The 21,773-nt window shown below is 37.8% G+C and overlaps 3 protein-coding genes across 6 annotated transcripts; 1 reads left to right on the top strand and 2 right to left on the bottom strand.

Annotated features, from left to right (window-relative positions):
- Positions 1–637: 637 nt before the first annotated feature.
- On the bottom strand, positions 638–10,165 carry tpte (transmembrane phosphatase with tensin homology). 4 transcript variants are annotated; one of them, XM_014980704.2, is made up of 20 exons: positions 10,020–10,165; positions 9,784–9,946; positions 9,382–9,540; positions 5,811–5,891; positions 5,662–5,709; positions 5,406–5,570; positions 4,884–5,003; positions 4,409–4,508; positions 4,242–4,305; positions 3,323–3,387; positions 3,164–3,224; positions 2,996–3,077; positions 2,743–2,831; positions 2,589–2,650; positions 2,412–2,492; positions 1,581–1,686; positions 1,395–1,492; positions 1,216–1,311; positions 1,064–1,134; positions 638–972 (listed from the first exon to the last, which is right to left on the bottom strand). In XM_014980704.2, exons 3-20 carry the CDS (start codon positions 9,423–9,425, stop codon positions 867–869), a joined length of 1,539 nt encoding a protein of 512 aa, XP_014836190.2. In that variant the 5' UTR covers positions 9,426–9,540; positions 9,784–9,946; positions 10,020–10,165; the 3' UTR covers positions 638–866. The 4 variants fall into 4 exon arrangements, with proteins under 4 accessions (XP_014836190.2, XP_014836192.2, XP_014836189.2 ...); XM_014980706.2 differs by having other exon boundaries at positions 9,382–9,535; XM_014980703.2 differs by having other exon boundaries at positions 9,784–9,832.
- Positions 10,166–11,763: 1,598 nt separating this feature from the next.
- fgl1b (fibrinogen like 1B) lies at positions 11,764–14,341 on the top strand. Its single transcript, XM_014980710.2, has 7 exons — positions 11,764–12,110; positions 12,506–12,665; positions 12,791–12,888; positions 13,540–13,628; positions 13,725–13,850; positions 13,949–14,013; positions 14,110–14,341. Exons 1-7 carry the CDS (start codon positions 11,939–11,941, stop codon positions 14,288–14,290), a joined length of 891 nt encoding a protein of 296 aa, XP_014836196.2. The 5' UTR covers positions 11,764–11,938; the 3' UTR covers positions 14,291–14,341.
- Positions 14,331–21,704, bottom strand: thsd1 (thrombospondin, type I, domain containing 1). Its single transcript, XM_014980712.2, has 8 exons — positions 21,552–21,704; positions 20,128–20,244; positions 19,123–19,517; positions 18,369–19,005; positions 17,457–17,618; positions 16,460–16,874; positions 15,842–16,361; positions 14,331–15,730 (listed from the first exon to the last, which is right to left on the bottom strand). The coding sequence occupies exons 2-8, from the start codon at positions 20,177–20,179 to the stop codon at positions 15,080–15,082; spliced, it is 2,832 nt and encodes a 943-aa protein (XP_014836198.2). The 5' UTR covers positions 20,180–20,244; positions 21,552–21,704; the 3' UTR covers positions 14,331–15,079.
- Positions 21,705–21,773: the final 69 nt, after the last annotated feature.

Here is a 21,773-nt window from a genome sequence, read left to right as displayed (position 1 = left end):
TCTGTGTCTTCACCAAAGTTAAAAGAATGCACTGAAATTTTCATTAGCTCATTCATTATTTAGTCAAAAACAAAGTTCACTACAACAAATATGTTCTGGTTGATTTTGGAATCAACATACACTGTGGATCAACACCAGCAGATGGCATTGCCTCCTATATGATCATTGACAATAGAAACAAGTTGCTTGAATTTTGTTCCTCTCCACTTGAGTCTGAAAGTTTGATTTCCAAAACTGATGCGAATCTAGTTTTTAATAAAACTTGGTTGCTAAAACTTTGAGCCACGCTCAAATCCTTTATTCATCAAGAACTATTGTGAAAACATCTGAATCAAAAGGATGTTAAAATGTATCTGGTTGATGTAGCTCATGTTCTAGATTAGGTTAATGCAAGGCGGCTCCTAAACGCAAAGCTTTACTCAACTAATGAACTAGGTTGTCAATATTCATATTTGTTCATGTATAGAGTCACCTTCTCAGAAGCAAGCCTTCAATAAAAGCAAACTGATTACTGCAACTTTAATTTTGTTCTAGTCAAAGACTGAATACAAACAAAGGTCACATACAAATGTTTTCCTGATGCCTAAATGAAAAACATTGTCCAAACAAGTCACGTACAGGAAAGAGTTTGATTCACTAGAGGTTTGCATTGCTTGTTTAATCATCAGTGTTCCAACATTTCATAGTCAAGTGCAATACATACATCAGAGCAATACCTTTGTTTTTTTTTAATCACAGCTCTAATCAGAATAATCATCTAAATGGAAGATCTGGGCATTAGCAAACACTTCAGTGTTGAATGCATTCATTTCTTCACAGCTTTTTCCAAAATTACAGGTTTTTGTTATTTTCTTTCTAAAGTTGCTTCAATCAGAATCTGAGAAGAACATGGTGACACCAAAGTCCTCTTTGTATATGTTCCAGGTTTTAGATTTATGTGGGTTATCCAGCTCTTCTCTGGACAAAAACAGCCTAAATATAAAAAAAAAGGTCAGATGTTGCTAAGGTCTGAGAAGAATGTAAAGGCTTTAGAAATAGTATTGTCTCAGCTAAAGAAACTTACTTGTTTTCTGTTATAAAGGACGTATTAAACCAAAAGTAGAACGGAACGTCTTCATATCCTTTCGGAAGACCCTGATGAAAGAAAAAAAGCGCAACAGTCAGGATAAACACCAACTTTAAACATTTGTATGTTAAAGTTCTAAAAGGACTCACCGCACTTGATTCAAACATAACCTTCACGTCGCCTTCAACCAAAGGCCCATTCTCCAGGCTGATTACTGCAGCATTGCTGCCTGCATCAGGAAACACCTGAAAAACAACCGAAAGTAAATAAAGTCACTCAACTGTTAAATGATGATGATGCACAACCAAATGAGTCCAATGAAGCCCACCTTGCAGTTCTCCTGTGTGGTGCAAACACACTGAAAGATCTGATTTTTCCCCATTATTATTTTCACTTTCAGATCACTGCCATCCCCTTTGCCCACACCTGGGCAGGAACAAGAAAACACGCGTGTACTAGGAACCATGTGCTGTTGAAGCAGTTGATCTGAGTGGACTTAGGTTTGCTGGGTTACCTGCTATAGAGTGAATCCGGATGCTTTTAATCCTCAGGCTTCTAGATGGAGGCAAATTTCGGTTGTACTTGGTTTTCATGATCTCATAGTACCCCACATAGCGGCTCTGCGGCACAAACAGAACAAATGCTTAAGCAACTGGGGTTTTTTTTAATGATATGGAAGAAAACAAAAAACACACGCACACACAAAAACAACATACGTCACACTTTACTCTGTACACAAAGTACGTTTAAAACCTTATTTTCAGTATTTTTATTCTATTTAACCTAGATAAGCCGGGCTTGGAGAATTCTGCTGCTCGTCTCAATCTTTAAAAATGTCTCGTCATCACTGAATAACTTTTTTGTGACGCAACAATGAATTGTGGTGCACTCTGTAAATAATAAAACTTAAATATTGTTTTCCAATATGCTGCTGGTGAGCTGAAGATCATTGCCATTTATTCATTTTAAGCCTGCCCCCATTACTAATTTGACATGCTCAGCAAAAACGAAAACCGCCAGATTTTCCTGCCGTTTTGCAGTGTTAAGTCTTAATGTTTAAATGGTGCAAATGTGCAGCTGATAAATGTCTTATTTTACTGAATAAAAGTATTATAAAAAAAAAATCAATTGAAAAACTGCAATGTGTTGTGAGCACCAAATTAGGAGGAAAAGTAATCCTGAACCTATCTAATGTGGGAAATGTATATTCATCCGTCATTCCTTACATCCAACACAAGGAGGCGTTATTCAGGCATGAAACAAAAAGGCCAGATTTCAGTAAAACCCTTTAAACAAAGTTCAATTTAAATAGATGCACCAGATAAACATGTCTTGCTTTTCTCACCTGAGAGGGAGTCTCCACTCCCTGAAACTTGGAGCTGCGACTCTTGTCCGTCCTCCTCTCACCAAAATAGTCCAGACTGTCCTGGTGCACAAACACACACAGGCAATAGGAAGTGGCTCTGTATTTAAAATCTTCACCTCATTCATTAACCCTGCTTTGAACAATTCAGAAACCAACCTGTGCACTCTCAAACTGGTCACTGTCAATGAGCCATGTGCACACCATGGTTCCAGTGCGTCCTGTGGGACAGCAGTGTGATAAATAGTTGGTATAAAGACACTCGGACACAGCTAACTCCCAGATAGTCAAACAAGTAGGATTCATTTTTCACCTTTCCCTCCTTTGCAGTGAATAGCAATAATATTTTTGGGATCAGCAGACATCCAATTCCTGACACTTTCTGTGTATCTCAGCATGTCTCTGGTAAAATTCAATAGGAAGAAACCATGATAAACTACCAGGCTGTTAAACATAAATTAGTCTGTACATTCCTATGTTCATCAACTACACGTTACTTAAAAAGGTACCTTGGATCAATAAAAAAGAAAACCTGCAACGCAAATATCAAACTGAAAACTACTTACGTCAAGGTGGGCACATTGTGGTCGTCGATAAAAATCCGTTCCACTCTGTAGTGGAAGAACTTGGGGTCGTACCCTCTCTCACCTGAAAAGAAAAAGCATCACTTGACATGGTTGACGTGGTTCATAAAGACGAAAGGCGGAATGAGATGAGCCCACAGTCCAACTCACTGCATAGGTTGTAAACTTTGTAGTGTCCTTCGTGTTTAGTGTCTAGGAACCTCGCAACCTCCTGCAGAAACATTTTTTTTTTTTTTTTTATGGTGAGCATAAACTGTGACCAAGGACTTATTCACTGTATTTCAATAGTTTTATTCGTGACCATCTTACATGGATTGGGTTCCTGTAGAAGGCTTGTTTCCCAGAGGAGGGGAAAGACATCGCAATGACACGATCTAGAGAGATGGGCAAAGAAAGTATTTCACCTGAAATCTTCTCCCAAAGTTCACATGAACAAATTAACACACCCCATGATAACCTGCACGTTTTTCTAATATATTTGGGACGCATGGATATTGACATTCATCTTAGTAAAACTGAAACATTTAAAGATACGGGCTAGATACTAAAAGAAATCTCTAAAACGTTCCTTGTCGGACCTACAGCAGGCTCTTGCTATATTTAATATGAAAGAGCATATTGATGTGTCACAAAAAGACACCACAGGTTTAATTGTCATGGGGTCAAAACATTAAACGTCTAAGCAATAAAAAAAAACATGAAGGCTAGACAATAGTTTGCCAGAGAACCTGTGCAAAAATTAGGGAACTAATGTTCAAAGAATGCACAACTGTTTCAAGAGCAGATTTCTCAATAACTAACTCTGTATATATGTGCACTGCCCAGATGCAACTCTGGAGTTAGTGTAAGCACATTTCAACACCAGTTAGCCTCTTTGGTGACATCTAGAGGGCAATAGTAGGTGTGGTGAGGACATTGTTTTGTCTTTATGGCTTAATTTCTTGTCAGTGGTTAAACCAAGTGGTTTCCTGTTGTTCCTGGTTAGATTAAAGTTTCTGAGAATTCTACTGGCCCCTGAATGCCTTACTGTTAAGGTTATTTTTGTGCAATTAAGTGCAATAAATTTGGTTTCCTTTCCACATAAATAAAAAGGATGGTTAGACATCAGCAATTAACTAAATATTTAATGGGATGTAAAGTATTTTTTTCCATTACTGTACATTTATGTAAAAAAAAAAGCATGCAACATAAGTTTAATATATATTTCTGAAACATGCATCACTCGTACCTGTGACGTAGGTAAGATCGAGATCAAATCCATCCCTCTGATAACGTCTTTTGTTCTCCGATATCTGAATGACAAAAAATATTCTCTGAAGGCTAAATACAACAGTTGACACAGGGACAGTATGCAAGTGAGTCCTTCATTTCTTTTCTGGCTGTCAGAAAACATACCATTCTCCTAGTGACTTTCTCCAGTTCCTTCTTCTGAGATGCCAGTCTGAAAATCCTCACCAAGATGATTATTCTCAAGAAGCGCAAGAATGTCAGAGCCCTGTCAAAGGAGGATTAAAAACAATATGAAATATTTTTCTTACGTTGACAAATGGCAAGCTTCTTTTGTCCTACATCCTTATTCAATTGAAAATGCTTTCCAGGAAGATAAAAACAATGTAAACCAAATTACATCGCATCCAACACATTTAAAAGAAAACATAACATTTAACCATCTTAAAAGCAGCAAAATGCTAATCGTGCATTTTTAGAACATGAAACAATGACTTCCGCTCGTTTGTAACATGGACAAATTGACAAAAAGATTGTAAAGCTTTGAATGCAATTTTCAGGAGTTTTTATTTTTAACAATATTTTAGGTGCAAAACAGCTAAAAATGCTTCACAGTAATTAGCTAAGGGGGAATAACACCCACCTGGGAATAAGACTGGCCCCTGTAACATCGATGAAAGTATAGACCATGGTAACAATCAGCGTGCTGACGACAACACACGCATCCATAATGTTCAACTTCGAGCTGAAGTAAACTTTGAAGCTAAAAGAGAACCAAAAGAGATCAACAGTCAACAAAAAAAGCATACGCTGTACATTTGGGTTGACGGTTGATAAAACGGACTGGATTTACTGAGTGACTGCACTGGTATTCCAAAGAATTAGCCCAAGACATGCCACACATTTCCTGTACAGCTTCCTCTTCACAATTTCCTGCTCAACAGCTGAACGCACTGTTCTGCTGACACAGGAGCTTGGGAAAGCTTGCATCACTGTTGGACATTCTCTGTTCCCACATTCATAGGAAAGCACTTTAATGATGAAAGTTTTTATGAAATCATTCATATAGAGAAGGTAGAAACAAGTAACTGATTCTAATCATGAGTCCTTACTGTGACTACGTCGTTGTAAGACAAAAGGTTAATTCTAATGCTCGTCTTCTCACCCTTCCACATAAACACGCAGGAGGACATCACCAAGAAAGAAGAAGGAGATGGTGAGTGACACAGCTTCTATAACGTTTCCTTGCTTCTCGTCCAGCTTATGGCGCAGAGCGAAGTCCACAATGACGAGAATAATGTCCACAATAATCAGGATCATTCCAAATACACTGAAGAAAAACAGAATTATGGAGAGATTAGCACTGCATTCAACAAGAATGCAGGAAAACATTCATGACAATTCACCGCAAAATAACTCACCGAAACCCAAAGGACATAACAAATGGAGTGATTATTTTCCGAATCTTCCTGTAAAACAAGGAGTGGGGGGCGGGGAAAGCAGGATTTTCATCAAATGTGATTCTGTGCAAATATGACCACTAATTTTCAGAATGCTGCAAATTACTTACTGGTACATTGTGTCTGGCTCCAAACTCTCCTCCTTTCCATCATCAATTTCTACTTTAGCGTCTTCCATCTTCGTAATGTTTCTGACAAACAAGGGGGGGAAAAAAATATGAAGAATGAAGAAAATCTGAAAAAGTCCAAAGTTGAAAGTCTGAACTACCATATAATCAAGAAATTTCAGAGCAAATGTACTAACAAACTTTTTGAACATGCAGATTTCATTTTATATTAAGAATTGGCATCTCCCCATACTTTTAGGAATACCAATAGCTACTTTACAGACCATGTCACCATTACACCTGATTGGAAAACAAAATCTTGGTACTACAGTATAAAGATTCAAATGAATGGTAAGAAAATGACTGCAATTCCACAATAATAGAACATCATTGATACAGCAAAATAAAGAGTTAAGTAAGCTAAAAGTTAAAAAAAAGTATGTAGTAACTTGCAAAATATAAATAATTTACTTATTAAATTAGCGTCAACAGCTAATACTGAATTAATTACTAACATACAATTAACCCCCAAATCAGAAGCACTTATTCAGATTCTGCTAAAACCACAAAACCAAGCAACCATCCCCACTTTTATCTGGCAATCAGAAAAACTCATCAAAACAAAAGAATGGTCATAGATCTGAAAGACTTGCCAGCCCCACATCAAAATGGCCATCTAGCCAAGCAAAATGATATAAACCAAACATTAGCATTATAAGTGCAACAGCATCAATGTTAAAAATAAAAAAAAAGGAGAAATCTTAGCATTTATCTAGAGCAGCAAATGCTGCTGGTTAGCATTATGCTAACCAGCGCAATATGAGCATAAATCCTACGTCAATAACTGATCATCAGCAATGAACATATAATAGCATCCGTTTAGTTTTTTCTGGAAGACAGATAAACTAAATGACGAAAAAGAGAAGAGAAATTTGGTTGCTAAAACTAATTTTAAAAAATGCAGGGGAACAGAAGCTGTAGCTCATCAGTCGTCTGTAAGACCCTCTGCATTGTCATATTTTCCCTCAGCTGCCGTCATCGCCATTATCCACTTTAACACCATAGCGACGCAGAACTGCGCGCCCCAAAGACATTACGATACAGCGATGCCGATTGGTTATATATTTATTATTTTTCCCTAGTATACACAAACTATTGGCTAGTTAGTTAAATTCTGGGGGCGTCCCAGAAATAAAGCTATCACTGTTAATCACTGTTGTAACTTTTATAAAGATATGGTTTCTACATATTTGTTTAAACTGTCACGTTGTGAGACAGACAATGGGTGAAAATATAGATCTCCGCCTCCTCCTTGAGCTACTTAATGGCCATTTATTATTGTCGTCTGAAGAAATGCGCCTCTTCGGCCAAAAACAACCAATCAAAGCCAAGAGGAATAAAACTGTCACTCAACTTCATGTACTCACTGCTAAATGTGCCAATGTTGGAAAAACAATTTGCAGGAGAACCGTTTATCCGCTGTCATCGGTGGCTATGCCAACTAGCTTGAGCATTCACAACAGAATCTGGTGAAACGAGAAGCTGTAACGGTAGCAGAGAGCAAAAGGATGACGGGAAAGGGGATTTTATGAGCAGCGCCACACGTGATTGTAATTGACAGCGCGGCCCTGCTTTGATTGTTTATAGTTTAGCGATGAAGACAGAAGAGGAGCTTGATTTCTTTTTCACAGATTAACTGTCTCATTCCATAATGTTAGACAATGACAGTTTCAACAAATATGTAAAAAAAATATAAAAATTACTGCATACTTAGGCTAATACATTTTTTTTAAAATCATGTTTAGAGATCATTTTTAGATATCCCCAACTCAGACATCAGGGAGGGCGGCGCCCCCTATGGACCAGTCGCCACTACTTGACTGGTCATTAAAAAAAAGACCAAGTAATGTTCAATATTTATGAGAAACTAGTTTATATCAAAAGGTCTACGCCATAAATCATCATAATTAGCAGAATAAAACATCACTTGGGGTTAAGGAGAGTCACTTTCTGACAGTGGTGGAGAAAATACTCAAAAAATGTACTCAAGTAAAAGTACAAATACACAGACAAAAATGTACACATTAACATTTGTACTTAAGTAAAAGTAAAACTACCACATTAACATTTGTACTTAAGTAAAAGTAAAACTACCACATTAACATTTGTACTTAAGTAAAAGTAAAACTACCACATTAACATTTGTACTTAAGTAAAAGTAAAAAAGTACTGGCTTTTAAAAATACTTAAGTATTAAAAGTACTTGCTGAATCACTAATACAATATCATTAAGTGAACTGATTGTATTTCATTTTAATACATCAGTAATGTGCCATTTTAATGAACAATGCCACAGATAAAGCATGTTGTGTTTTACCCTGTAACATAGTTTAGACTTAGATATGTGATTCTATGCATCATAATTTCAGGGATGGAAACATCTTGTCTCCTGTCCTAACATACCATGAACTTCACTTTTTTTTTTTTTTTTTGCCACTAGTGGCATTTATTTTTAAAGAAATCCAACAGAAAGGGGATGGAAAGAAGGTGGGTGGGGGGGAGGACATGCAACCAAGGAGCCAGTAGCAGAGTTGTAGTCAAGACCACCTACCCAAGACCAAGTCAAGACCAGCACCCCGCGCTACGTGACACACAAAAAATTAAGTTTTACCTATCAAAATTGCTTCTCAAATTGATCTGAAAGATGCACATTCCCATAAAACACCTAGATATTAAATACTTAGAGCTGAAATAAATTGAATCAGTATAGATCCGTCCAGAAGAATCGGATTGTTCCTGAATGTCATATTACTATATTGCACTTTGGTTACAGCGTTGTCCCATAAATGCGACACCTCAGTCACCACACAATAATTCAGCGCATGAGGGACAACTTTTTTTCATCGCAGATGCAACATATGTGTCTCTGTACATCTAGCTATGCTAGCATCACGTCCACAGATCTTACTTTTCTTTAAGCTTTCCTTCCAAGTGACGCTAAAAGTTGGACGAAGTCCCCACCGTCTGTGAAAGCGAAGCGCTGCTGATTTTACATGTTACATCTTATGATTTATGCAGCGCTATTATATTACTGACGATGAGACAGATATCTTCTCCCGCTATCACTGCGCATGTCTGGAGCTCCGCGTGGGAGTAAAGGTGGAGGCGATGGGTGACAACAGACACTAAGTCACGTTATTGTTTGGATTTTACGGCGCCACCTTAAGAACCTTAACTTCACATTTTAACGGACAAAAAGCGCAACGCGACTTGGATGTAAAGAGTAACGCGACAGTTTTGTAGAAATGTAGTGAAGTAGAAAGTACAGATACTTACTGTAAAATGTAGTGGAGTAAAAGTAGAAAGTACTCATTATTAAATCTACTTAAGTAAAGTACAGATACACGAAAAATGTACTTAAGTACAGTAACGAAGTACTTGTACTTCGTTACTTCCCACCACTGCTTTCCGATTTTGTTATTGCACCTGTCAGTTAACCACAATCACACCTTCTGCTTTTTCTTTAAATCAGAAAAAGAAAAAGCAGAACCCACCAAGAATTGTGTTCTCTTACCCATTTACTTCTGGATCTGGTCCTGGGTCGAAGTAGACGGACATGATGAAGGTGTTTCTGGAGCTGTCTGGACCGGGGAGTTTCTGATTTGGACTGAAGACGTGCCAAACCACATTCAGTTCGGTTTCTGCAACGCAGTTACAGCAGCTCCTTTCTGCTCTAAAACGAAACAAATATATGCATCGCATTCATTTACGTCGCATCTATTTATTTATTTATCCACTGATAAATGGTCATTTTTGTGCCAAAACAAATAAGTCGTGCTAAAATGAAAGATACGCAAAGTGAAAATTCAAATCTCTAGCCACCATTCATTAAGCACCCAACCTTTGACTTTAAATGTCAACACTTAAACAGCAGATTAAACCCTTAAAAACAAGCTGAACTGCACTACTTGCTTACCGTTAGGAGAGTCATCCGTGAAATTATACGACAGCTCGTCTTGTGACTTCTTGTGAGCACAAAGAAAGACAGTTCAAAGGTTAACAGGGCAGATTCTTTTTTTTCATCCACTATCCCTCATCATTTTTTGCAAGCCTTGTAGTTTCTGACTTCCTGGACTTCGCTAGAAAGAAAAAAAAAAAGAAAAAAGTTCAGCCCCTTTTTCTGTTATTAGTCATCGTTCCCCCTCTGCTTACCTTTTCGTTAAAAACAGACTGAACTTGACCATAAATCTCCCGTACAAAGCTATTTACACCACCTGAAACTTCAGAAAGTAGGTCAACAAACAGACCACAGTCCTCTCGCTTCTCCCTGCTCCCTCACACATCTGGTTCTAATTAAGTGCATTCCCAAACACACAGAGTTTTTTCATGGTCATATTTTCGGTATTCCTCGTTTTCTTCTTCAGCTGAATGCAACATGTGTGGTTAGGTTTTGCAAAGAAAAACAAAACATTAGCATGCATTACAACTAAAACTTAAACACTCTTGTTATGCTATTTTTCACATATTTTTGTATTACTAAAAAATAATACTTTTTTGTAGCCTAAACGAAATAAAAAGATTAGGCTAAGTGTGTTTGAAACAAAATGTGTTCCATAACATTTACATATATACCTATATCAATGCACCCCCAAACCTATACACATTATATGAGATATGGGCGCTACATACACACCTTACATACATTTTTAGGATGAATGGAGCCCCATAATCAACAAGTACTAACATTATAGGGAGACATACCACTAACCTTTTGGGCATTATAAATAAAATCTATTATTATCTTCTGCAGGCTGAAAATTTGCCTGATAGCAAGTCTACATGTATCACACAGGTTATCTATAGTATACAGTTAGAAAATGGTGACAGTTTTAACAAAAGTGCGAAAAATATATATATACCGCGTCTTTAAGAGGACATTTACTTGCAGGTAAAATGACTGACCACTGAATTAAACTGAGGAGTGTGGCAGTAGAGAGCACTCTAGTGGCTGTTATGAAGTTCTATCACAGAAATCATATTATTTAGAAAAAAAATGGCTTTTCAATACATGTGCACTACAGTGTGCCAAAGATATTTTGCAATGGAGTTTGAATCATCTTAAGCACTGCCTACTGCATATCTTTTAACCTTTAGATCTTCACACAAGTGAACAACAATGAGAACAACACCTGTAGTTTGTGATTTTAGAAACTCCAATGGGTTTCACAAACACATTTTGTTTGTGTATTCCAGTGACTTTCCCATGTTTTTTTTATGGTAATGTTAATGTTCCATATGTGTGCAGAATTTTAAATAACACTGTTTTAAGACTGAATTGTTTTGTGCTATTACATCCCTTTCCAAAATGTACCAATCATGACTGTATTTTAATTGGATGCCTGCTTGATGTTAAAAGAAACTCCCTCCCTAGAATAGCATGTGAAGAATTTTCAGTACTTCATGTCCAATAGGACATGGTGAATTCTTGGATTAGGCATGATTTAGAACCACTACCATTTCTGAGTAACAAAATGAAAAAAAAAAAATGAAAAAAAAAAGAAAATCAAGCTGGTCCAAGTTCAGCATTTGTCTGGAATGTTCAGGTCTGATTTACCTAATGTGTTCCATGCAGAACCAACCCAGCCTATAAATAAGACTGACATGTTTTAGAGATGAAAGAACATATGGTATGGAGAAAACAAAAGGGAAGTGTTGTGAAATGAAGGTAGGCTTGAAGCAGTTTTGTTTCATAAAAGGTGTTTGAATCTGTTAGATGTGGTCAATAATTTGTCATTGTTTTTTTTTTTCAGACAAATATTACTGGAAGCGTGTTATTAGTGAATACCGTAGCAGTGCTGCTACTGCATCTGGTCTGCTCAACCGTAGCAGCTCCTGGGCAGCTTTTCGTAAGTACTTCACACCTTTTTTCAGGAGGGCTATACCTCTTCTTCTGACCATGAACAATGCTGTGAATGAACAACAGAACTGGCAAATGTCTACATCTTGAAAACATTTGTAATTTCCAACTGTAAAATTTCTTATTTCAGGAAACTGATCCATGCGGACCAGAGGCTGCAGCTCTCAAGACTAACATAAGGAAACTAGAGAATAAATTGCTGATCACAACTTGGATGACTGAGCATCTCCAAATGTATAGATACTTCAGACCGCTTGGGTTTGCTGAATCCGACAGTAAACCTCAGTCTGGCCCAGCACCCGATGTAAACCAAAACAACAACACCTTGGACAACAAAATGATGAAACCAATTCCTCCAGCTGGAAATCTGATTGTCCATGACAGAGGTAAGAAAGGAATTAATATCAGTTATCACAAATCTTTACTAGAGCATATAAAATAATTTAGATTTTTTAAACTAAATTTACTCAATCTTTCTTTTAATTAAATAGTTACTTTCTTTACTATTATAAATTATAATTATTACTATTATTAATAATCGTCTATTTTTACAGCTTACATAAAGCTGTTTGTAAGCTTTATTTACTTTTATAATAAAAACAGTAACTGCCTAACCAATATCTATTTCATTTCATATTTTCTTTACGTTACACTTGTTTTACACTTGTACTTGTTTTCTTTCCTTTGTTGCAATATTTTACAGAAATAAGATTTTTTTCATTGTTTTTATCTATTCTTTTTCATCATTTTATTAAAAATCTTTCCAATCTTGTTTTCCTAGACTGCTCCGAACTTTATGATAGGCTGAGATCACCAAGCGGCTTTTACCGCATCAGACCCAAGTTACACCAGGAGCCGTTTCTAGTCTACTGTGATATGGAGGACGGAGGAGGATGGACGGTGTTTCAGAGGCGTCGGCATGGAAAAGTTGACTTTAACAGGTACTGTCCCTTACCAGATAAATAGCTGATATTTTTCATTTGCAAAAGAAGAAAAAAGGAAGAAGAAAACTTTTACAGGCTGCAGATCTATCTGAAATAAAATATCAATTCAATCCTTCTTTTAGAGACTGGGTGGACTACAGAGATGGTTTTGGAGAATTCAAACTGTGGAATGATGAGTTTTGGTTGGGGAATGAGCACATGAATGCTCTACTGTCAGAAGGTTAGAAACAATGGCAATTATGTTATTGATACAGTGATTCTCAAATTTTTATACACTCCTATTGACGTAAAAAGATAATTAAACTATAAAGAAAACATGTTTCACATGAGATATCTTTTGCTATTCAACTGACACAACCCAGTTTCTTCAGGAAAAATAAAAAAAAGTGAAGCTGCAATGACCTAGTTGCATAAATGCACACTTAAAACCTCTAATTTAATCTTAAGCATTTTTAAGATTAAATTAGAGGTTTAGGTTTTGCAAAGTGGGTATGCAAATTAGCTAAACAAGGTATATATACCTTGGTAAGGATTGTTCTTCTATAGCAGTCATGAGTGGTAGGCCATAAGCCACTTTAGCTATGTGCTTCTTTGAGGCAAAATTGTGACAGCATTAAGCTAGGGGTTAAGAGTCTGTACCTCTGTGCAGCCAGGTTATTGTTGCTTTCTTATTTTATTATTATTTTTTCAAATGAATTATACACACTACCTGCACATTTTAGTGTGAAAACCATTTTTAAAAATATATATTTTTTTAAATCACACAAACTTTGAGGCATGGCAGGCCTGTGTACACTTTTGAGATCCACTGTATTCCCGTAAACTTTATGCATAAAAAAAATAATAATTTCCCTTTTTTGTCTCCCTGCAGATAAAAACCTGGTGAAGATTGATCTCATGGACTGGGATGGAAAGAGAAGTTATGCATTTTATGAGAACTTCAGGATCACAGATGAAGCTGTAATCACAAAAGCATTGTTATGTAACTATACTTTCTGGAGAAACACCATAAACTGAGAGCAATATAACTGAGGCTTTTACAAATTCTCCCTCCAGGATAAGTATCGTCTCCAGTACGGGCAGTACAGTGGGAAAGCTGGTGATGCTCTGACTGGTGGCGGAGGAATGGTGGAGCAGTGGTCTTCCTGCCTTAGTGGGATGCAGTTCAGCACTGGAGATCAGGTCAGCCATCTGGACTCCTTTTTTTTAAGGTTTTCATGTGCTACTGATTGTATTTTTAATGGTGCCCAAATCATGTTGATGATGATTGTTATTTTCAGGATAATGACCGCTTCCTTCAGGGAAGCTGTGCCAAAGAGAATCAGGCTGGTTGGTGGTTCAACAGGTATTTTCTTCAGTTTCTATTCACATAAAAATGCGTCTCAAAAGATATATATCTTGCACTGTGCGTTTAAGATTGTAAGCTGCCTTCTATCCGTAGGTGTCATGCAGCCAACCTAAATGGCAAGTTCTATCGGAGGGGGAAATACAAGGCTGAGTATGACAATGGTGTGGTGTGGGGGACTTGGAAAGGCCTCTGGTACTCTCTTAGACACACCACTATGAAGGTGCGCCCCCTGGTATTTTTGGACATTGCAGGAAGTGGAGCAGGGGACATTTAAAAATCACAGGCTTCTGTCTAAAATTAAAGAAAACAAGGTATTAAAAAAAAAGTATTCTTTGTATTTTAATTACTGCCTTTGCTTCAACTTCAAATTATAGCTAAAATCAACAGAACATTTTATATATTTTTTTCCAGTGAGCATTTCTGAGACTGTAAAATTGCCAGATTTTTAAACAAACAGTATTTTAGCTTCATTGTTTCACCAGTGTTCCTATTTAAAGTGCCTTGCAAAAGAGTTCATGCCCCTTAACCTTTTTCACACTTTATGTTAAAACCCCATACTTCATGTATTTCAATGTGATTTTATGTGATGACGACACAAATTATAGCATACTTAGGAAACGGAAGAAAAGGATATGTGGTTTTCAAAATTGTATGAATTTGAAAATGTATGCGTCTTCAGCCCTCTTAACCCCAATCAAAGGCACTGTGTTAGTTGTTGAACACAATTGCAGTTTAATACTGCATATGTACTACTACACAAATTAGAATACCAAATTCCTGCCTGAAAAACAGAAACCACCCCAATTGTTACTATAATAAGCATTGAGACTTCCCAGCATTGCTGAAACTGTAGATTTAGAGTTGATATAAACCATTTTTTTAATGCATCTTGAAATCTATCAGCAATCTAGCTGGTGTTTAACCTTGCAGAAGGGTGAATGTGCTCATTATACCATGGAAATATTAAAGGTAATGCATTAAAAATGTTAAAGAGTTAGTTGTTCTATTTGTTCTTTCAACATATAAAAATTGTTAACGTAATACTGTAATAATAACTGACTTTCTACTGCTTCTCCTGTACAAAAACTGGGGTTAGATCCAAGTCCAGCATCTTTTGTTCTGCCTCACTTAGCCTATAGGGGGAGCCACCGCTGCTGCTCTGGTCTCTAGACATTGGCAGAGAGTTGCACCAATCTTTTCTTCGATCAGATGATGAAACGTTGAAGCTGGAGCTGCGCTGGCGTCCCTTGGCTCCAGAGCAGGACTGAGCCTCTTTCAGTTTCCGGGCCAGAATGTTCCTTTGGATAGGTGATGGGCCACGGCGGTTCCAGTTCTGCTCAGCCCGCTCAGCTCGGTCTACACCCAGCTGATTCACCTCATGAGACCAAGGATGTGTAAAGGATGGACCGCCAATCCCTGAGACCAACTCTCCACCTCTCCCTTCAGGGTCGGCAAGCCTCTTTCTTTCCGCTCTGCCACTAAAGTCTTTAGCATGTTTCTCAGATATTGAAATACTATTAGTGTTTGTTCCAGTGTGCTTGACTTGACTGTTATGTGTCGTCCCCATCCAAACCTTCCTCTGCTCATTACTCTGGGGTTTGGTAGCACTCCAGTCTGAGACTCTGTGTTCTGGGATGGGGTAAGACGGGTGAGGCTGTCTCTCCCATCTTCCTTTGGTCCAAGAACTTCCTTCTGGAAGCGTCCGCGATCCCACCTGAGAAGGACAACGTGGAATCACATCTTTATTGATCTTGAGTCAATATATTTTAGAGTATATAAACTGGATAAAAATTGAGGTAAAAAGTAATAAAGTTGGGTGGATGACCTGGGTCATGCTCCTTTCTCTAAACTGCGTGGACTGAGCTGAAGAAGTCGAAAGGAGTTTGGTGTCACTAAAACTGGAGGTCCGTCTGAAGTTTGGATTCTTGTGGAAACTATTTGCCGATGCTTCATCTCCTTCTCTCCTAAGACCGGGCATTTTGCTCCTCTCTACCATCTCCACCCAGTCAGCTGTGCGGTCATGCCATTTAGAGCTCCTCCCAGAGACAGGAGGAGGACCCAAAACTATCTCGACCCTTGGACTCAGTCTGTCTGATGTGACCCCCAATGTCCCAGATAAGGGAGTCGATGTACAAAAATGGCTGTGGTTGACACTGTCCTGCAAACCCAAGGGAAGGGCAGAACAAGCAAACTCAGTAGGTGAAGGAATTGGTGAGGTTGTGGGTGAGGCGCAGGTCTCTACCACAGTATCATGGACAGGACTTGAAGAGACATGGTACAGCTGTGTGGCCTCTTTTAACCCTTGCTTCTTCATCTCTTTCAGCTGTTGCTGAGCCAAACGATAGCTACAAAGAATATGGTGTCTTGTTTATTAAAGCTAGACGGGACAAACATAATTAAACACTGATAAAAAAATATTGATAGAAAAAATATGTAAACATACCCAAATATCGGTGGTAGCACCTTCTGACCTGTGGGAGATAGTCTTTCTGGATCCTGTGAAAGTGATTTCACCAGTGCCTGTGGTGAGAGAGGCTGCGCTCCGAGTGAGGGTCTCTCTTTTTGGGGAACGACTGCCCCCGATGGGCAATGACTGTCAGACAGGCTGGGCCTTTGGAGGCTATGGCCACAGATGGAGGCCTCATCTGAAAGTTTGCGCCCACCAGGGGAATGAATGGAGCCTCTGTGGACTGAGCTACACTGAGGGGTTTGGCAAAGCTTTCTCCACACAGTCACCACAACTGTTGCCATGATCACTGCCAAGCAGAGGGAAATACCCAACACCACAATCATGTTTCCACCAAGCGGGGATGCTCCCTCAGGTACAGAGGGAAGAGATGGAGATGGAGAAGACAACACTGAGGAGTAAAAGGAAAATAACATTATATTTAAATTAGTTACAAGGATATAATTTAATCACTAATGACACTGCACTAGGTATTAAATTCAGCTCTATAACCACTCTGGACTCCAGGACAGTGGTTACCAAAGTTGTGGTCAACTTTGGTAACCATAAAAATGTTTTTTATATAATTGTTACAGTAGTAAAAAATAAGAAAGAAAAAAAGATAAAAAATATGTTTACTTCTTGCCCCCTTCTTTTCCACAAGATTCTATGCTCATTTACTCAAGTCATTGCATTTCACGTTTTTGTGAAAAGTATTTTCATGAATTATTAAGATAATTAATTAAAAAATATGTAAACCTTACGGGCAATATAATTTAATTTTGTATTATAGCTAAGAAACCTTATTTTATTTTGGTCTATTTTCCATTTGATTCCAGTTTTGGTAACTCTAATAAAATATAGGAGATGTAACCTTAATGTAGCTAAAATAGCTCCAGGCAATTTTCTGCCAATAGGATATTACAGAAAACATGGGAACCACTGCTTTAGAGAACACATATTTGTGTAAAAAAATGGATTTAATAGCACTTACTGTCACAGTCTTCCAGGGAACATAGAGATTGTTCCTTCATCATGCCAATGCACTGCGTGCCTCGCACACCAGAGGGCAGCAAACACTCTCGAACTCTTTCCCTCACTGCCTCTCCACAAGTCGCACTGCAAACACTCCATGGGTGCCAGGGTCCCCAAGATTCTGCAACGCAAAATTAAACACACATATAGTGTAAATATAATATTACACCCTTTAACCTCCTCCACCTTCTGTCATGTTGCAAACACAATCCCTAATGTATGTTATTTGGATTTTATGTGCTCAACCAAAACAAATTAAGTCAATATTTTTTCAAAACCACTTTTCCCTCTAAATCTAACTATATCTGTCTCTATCAGATTTAGCCATCATAAGATTAATTTGCATATTTTTTTAAATGTATCTTATATTCAGTCAAACTGGATGGAAAGCATCTATTTTTAAAGCTTGTCACAGATTCAGAATCAAATCTAGTTCTGGACCACATTTGATTCTAGTCCAGGCAAAAAAAAAAAAAAAGTTTTCATCTAAACTCTTTATTGCAGTTTTGGCTGTATGTAGGGACATGGCTCAAGAGGAAAGGTGAACCTCTGCTCTGTGTTGAGCCATATAAAGCTCTAGCAGGTCTTCTTCCTTGATTACCCTGTATCTAGGTCCCATTAACTCTAACCAGTTTCCCAGTCCATGCTGGAGAAAAATCTTCACACAGTATACTGCATCATAATACACTTTCAGCTCATTCACATTTACATTTAAGGTGATTACAAAGTTTTAGAATGGTAGCTCAGTTTTTTGTGTGTTTTATGAGCTGAGCTAAATTTTTGCTAAATGTATATTTGCCTTCCACTGACACTGTGGAAATGTGGTTATTTATATTTCATATGGCAACAAAACTTATCAGCTAAATCTCACCTGCTCTTCTGTAAACCACCAGACATGTCTGTGCTGGACTAGGGGATTGACTGAAGTTGAAAACAAAGCGGAAGCAATACTTATTTCTTCCTGGGTAAAAAACAGAGCAGTTGAATTCAGTCTCATTCTCCCCTTGTGTGAGCCAATTAGATGCAAGCACAGAAGAAGATTGTTCCTCTGGTCTAAACTCCATCGGCAGGGAAGTTAAGTCACCCCCCCTGGCGAGGCCTGCATTATATAGCAGTATTTTTCCATTGACATGAGTGCAAGGTGGGGATATCATCTTAACAGTCATTGTGCCCATGCAACCATTTTTATAAGCATTGGCGTTTTCCACCACTAGTTTGTAGGAGAAAATACGGGACAGATAGAGAGGAACAGGGCTCTTCACTTCTTGTACTGTGTGAGGGGATCGCAGAGCCACTCTTAAGAAGTCCCTCTCAGCGAACGGGAAAGCACAGGGCAGCTCAACACTCTGCGAACGAAGCGGCTTGATCGGTTTCCGTGTTTGAGCTCGAACTTTGTCAACGGTACTTCGTCCGATCTGGTTGTACTCCATATAACTCACTTCTAAGAAGAGGGCAGAGTCAGTGCCTCTGGAGCAAGCCTGAAAGTGTTCATTAGTGGATAACACAACCTGTGAATAACCAACAAAAGAGAGGGATGCAAATTATTATTTTTTTCTGATTGTACAACAGTAAATAGGCAAAAAAAAATAAAATAGCTTGATAAATTAAATTTCAGTTTGTTTTACCTGAAAATATTCAGAGTGGTTTCCTGCTTTCTCCACAGAAATGTGAAAAGTGGGCCACTGCACTTGCAGTTCAGAGCTCCACCAGGAGGCTGAGCTTTCTGTGCTGCTGACATCTGTTCTGTTAGCATGAAAAACAGTGGTGATGCTTGTCTGCCTCAGCAGGAACCGGAAAGTTCCTGCGTACAGGAAGCAGGAACAATCAAACTCCTCCCTGCCAACCAGTTGGTTGCTGGGGAGGGTCCGTGAAAAAACTGAAGTATTGGTTTCCATGTTGACTAGAGAGAGGCTCATGTTGGTGATGGTGTTGTTATTTGATTTTGCGCTAAAGTCCACAAATACACTCCCATTGCTAAGGGCCACATGGAAAGAGGGCCAAATACTGAGCCCTGCAAAAGCTGAAAAAGAGGAAAAGAGCAAAGAAAAAGATATTTAGAATCAGTAGGAGCATCATTCTGAAGTTTGATAACACTGCTAGAAGTACTTGCACGTTGATGGTGATTGCTTACAAAGAGCAATTAATAAGGGAAAAGTTGGATTATGCCATTAACTTTTACATCTACAAATACATGCAAATAGCAAACCAATATCCAATCAATCCAAGCTAGCAAATGTTAGAAAGTTTCATAAAAAATAAATAAACAGAACTCTATAATTTTTGTAGCCTTTTGTGGGCATCTACATTTTTAAGATAGACATTACATCCCTTTTTTGGTTATTTAATGACTGTATGTCCCACATTGTTTCTCTAACCACATTCTCACATAGTAACTTTCAACAAAATAAAGACGGAGCAGGCAGAAGCTGCCTCTTCATTCAATTTATCATCAGAAACTTTTTTGTTAAGCTCAACTTTTTCTTTTCATCTTATTGAATGATAGACTTAGTGGACTGAACACTTGTACTATGGTATTTAGAAGCCTTGTATCCTTTGCATTTTATACAAAAAACCCCACTGCATTTTCAAACACACACTGTAATCAAGATGAAAGTCTTTGCGACACTCACCATATCCTATGAGCACAAGAAGGAAGGGCAGCAGCGAGACAGCCTGTGGCATTCCGATGTCTGTTTCTCTTCTTACTTCCACACCACATGACCGTCTCACTCAACCATCGTTCACATCTATAAATCACAGATCAAAAATGTAATTGCTATAAAAAACAACAACAACAACAAAAAACAGAACCATTCACAAAGACTCCAATCTCAAATGGGCAAAGACATTGAACAGGGGTTTTCTTTCTACTGAGCTATGGAAAACAGGAAACTCATAGTATGAAACAACAAACACCAGTTTTCTGGGTTTTTAGGTTGGTCCTCCTCTTCCTTTTAAGCACACAATGGGAATAAGGAGTTGTCGTCACAACCTAGCTTAAGTTCCTTTGGAGGGCTTTGTTCGAAACTAAGAGCAAAGTTCTATTTATGGGTGACTGCACATATTTTTGATTGGTGATCTCTATTGCTTTAAAAAAGTAGTTTATCTCAGGCACAGGTAGTGATTTTAAGCCCCAGTCAAAAATAAAGGTCACATATAGTAAGAAGCACAGATTGCGAGGAAAGAAACTGATATTGTCATCGCCATATTTATCAATATTATTGCCATCACATGATTTTCCAATATGGTGCAGCCCTAAATTATGGTATTATAGAACACATAATTTTGTATGGTAATAGAAGAAAGAAAAAAAAGTGTTTTAGCAGAATTCAATGGAGCACATTAACCGTGTAACGAACTATGTGGAACTTTATAAAAAATACTGAATCTATATTTTTGCTAATCTTTGAGATATCCAAGATTTTTATTTCCACAAAAATTTAGGATTAGGATTAAAAATATCTTAAATGCCATATAAACTGGCAACTGTACAGTTAGTTCAGATTCCTTTACTGATATCCTTAGGTACACTTTTTAATCAATTAAAATAACAGAGTCTGTTAAGAACAGACAATGGATAGTAAACTCTCAGGCAAAAATATTACCAAAAAAAGTTAACAGATAAACACATACAAAATACAAATAAAAGTATAAAACAACAGCTGCACAATATGTGCACTTTTACTGTGACTACACGTGCAGCTAACTAACTTGAGTAAAACAAACAAAAGCACTGACTAAAAGTTATGAAAGAGGATTAAGTCCAATACTACAATATTAAAGTTTTTTTTTTTTTTCAAAACGCGAGTAGTTTTTCTTATGGAGACAGAATAAAAGGTTATAAAATGTACAACATTAATAAAAAGAAATAAGCCGACACACATTGAATTCCAGGAGCTTTTCTAGTCAGACTGCCGTCAAACCAAATAACATGCAGCCTCAGGTCTTTTAAACACACGACTATCGCTTATTTATAAATGTAAGTCATACTATTACGCGTGAGCTCTAGTAAACTTAGTTCGTAGTGCTCGAATATAGGAAATAATGTACTTACGTATCTTGTTTGCGAAAGCCTACACATTATTTTGTTCCAATTTCGCAGGAACTGCGGTAAAATAATGTTCCTCTCCAGCCTGATAAAACGTTTCACCGACATCCAGCGGTACCGAAGCCCGAGAGCGTTTGAGTTGAAGAGCGCGTGCCATCTGCCCGTAGTCGCTCGACAGTTAGCAGACCGCATTCATTTGATCTTCTCCCGGATTTTATTTCCATTAAA

Source organism: Poecilia mexicana, unplaced genomic scaffold, assembly GCF_051168715.1.
Source record: "Poecilia mexicana isolate PSO_F unplaced genomic scaffold, ASM5116871v1 scaffold_14, whole genome shotgun sequence".
NCBI classification, from domain to species: domain Eukaryota; kingdom Metazoa; phylum Chordata; class Actinopteri; order Cyprinodontiformes; family Poeciliidae; genus Poecilia; species Poecilia mexicana.
This window is presented reverse-complemented; position numbering and strand designations above follow the sequence as displayed.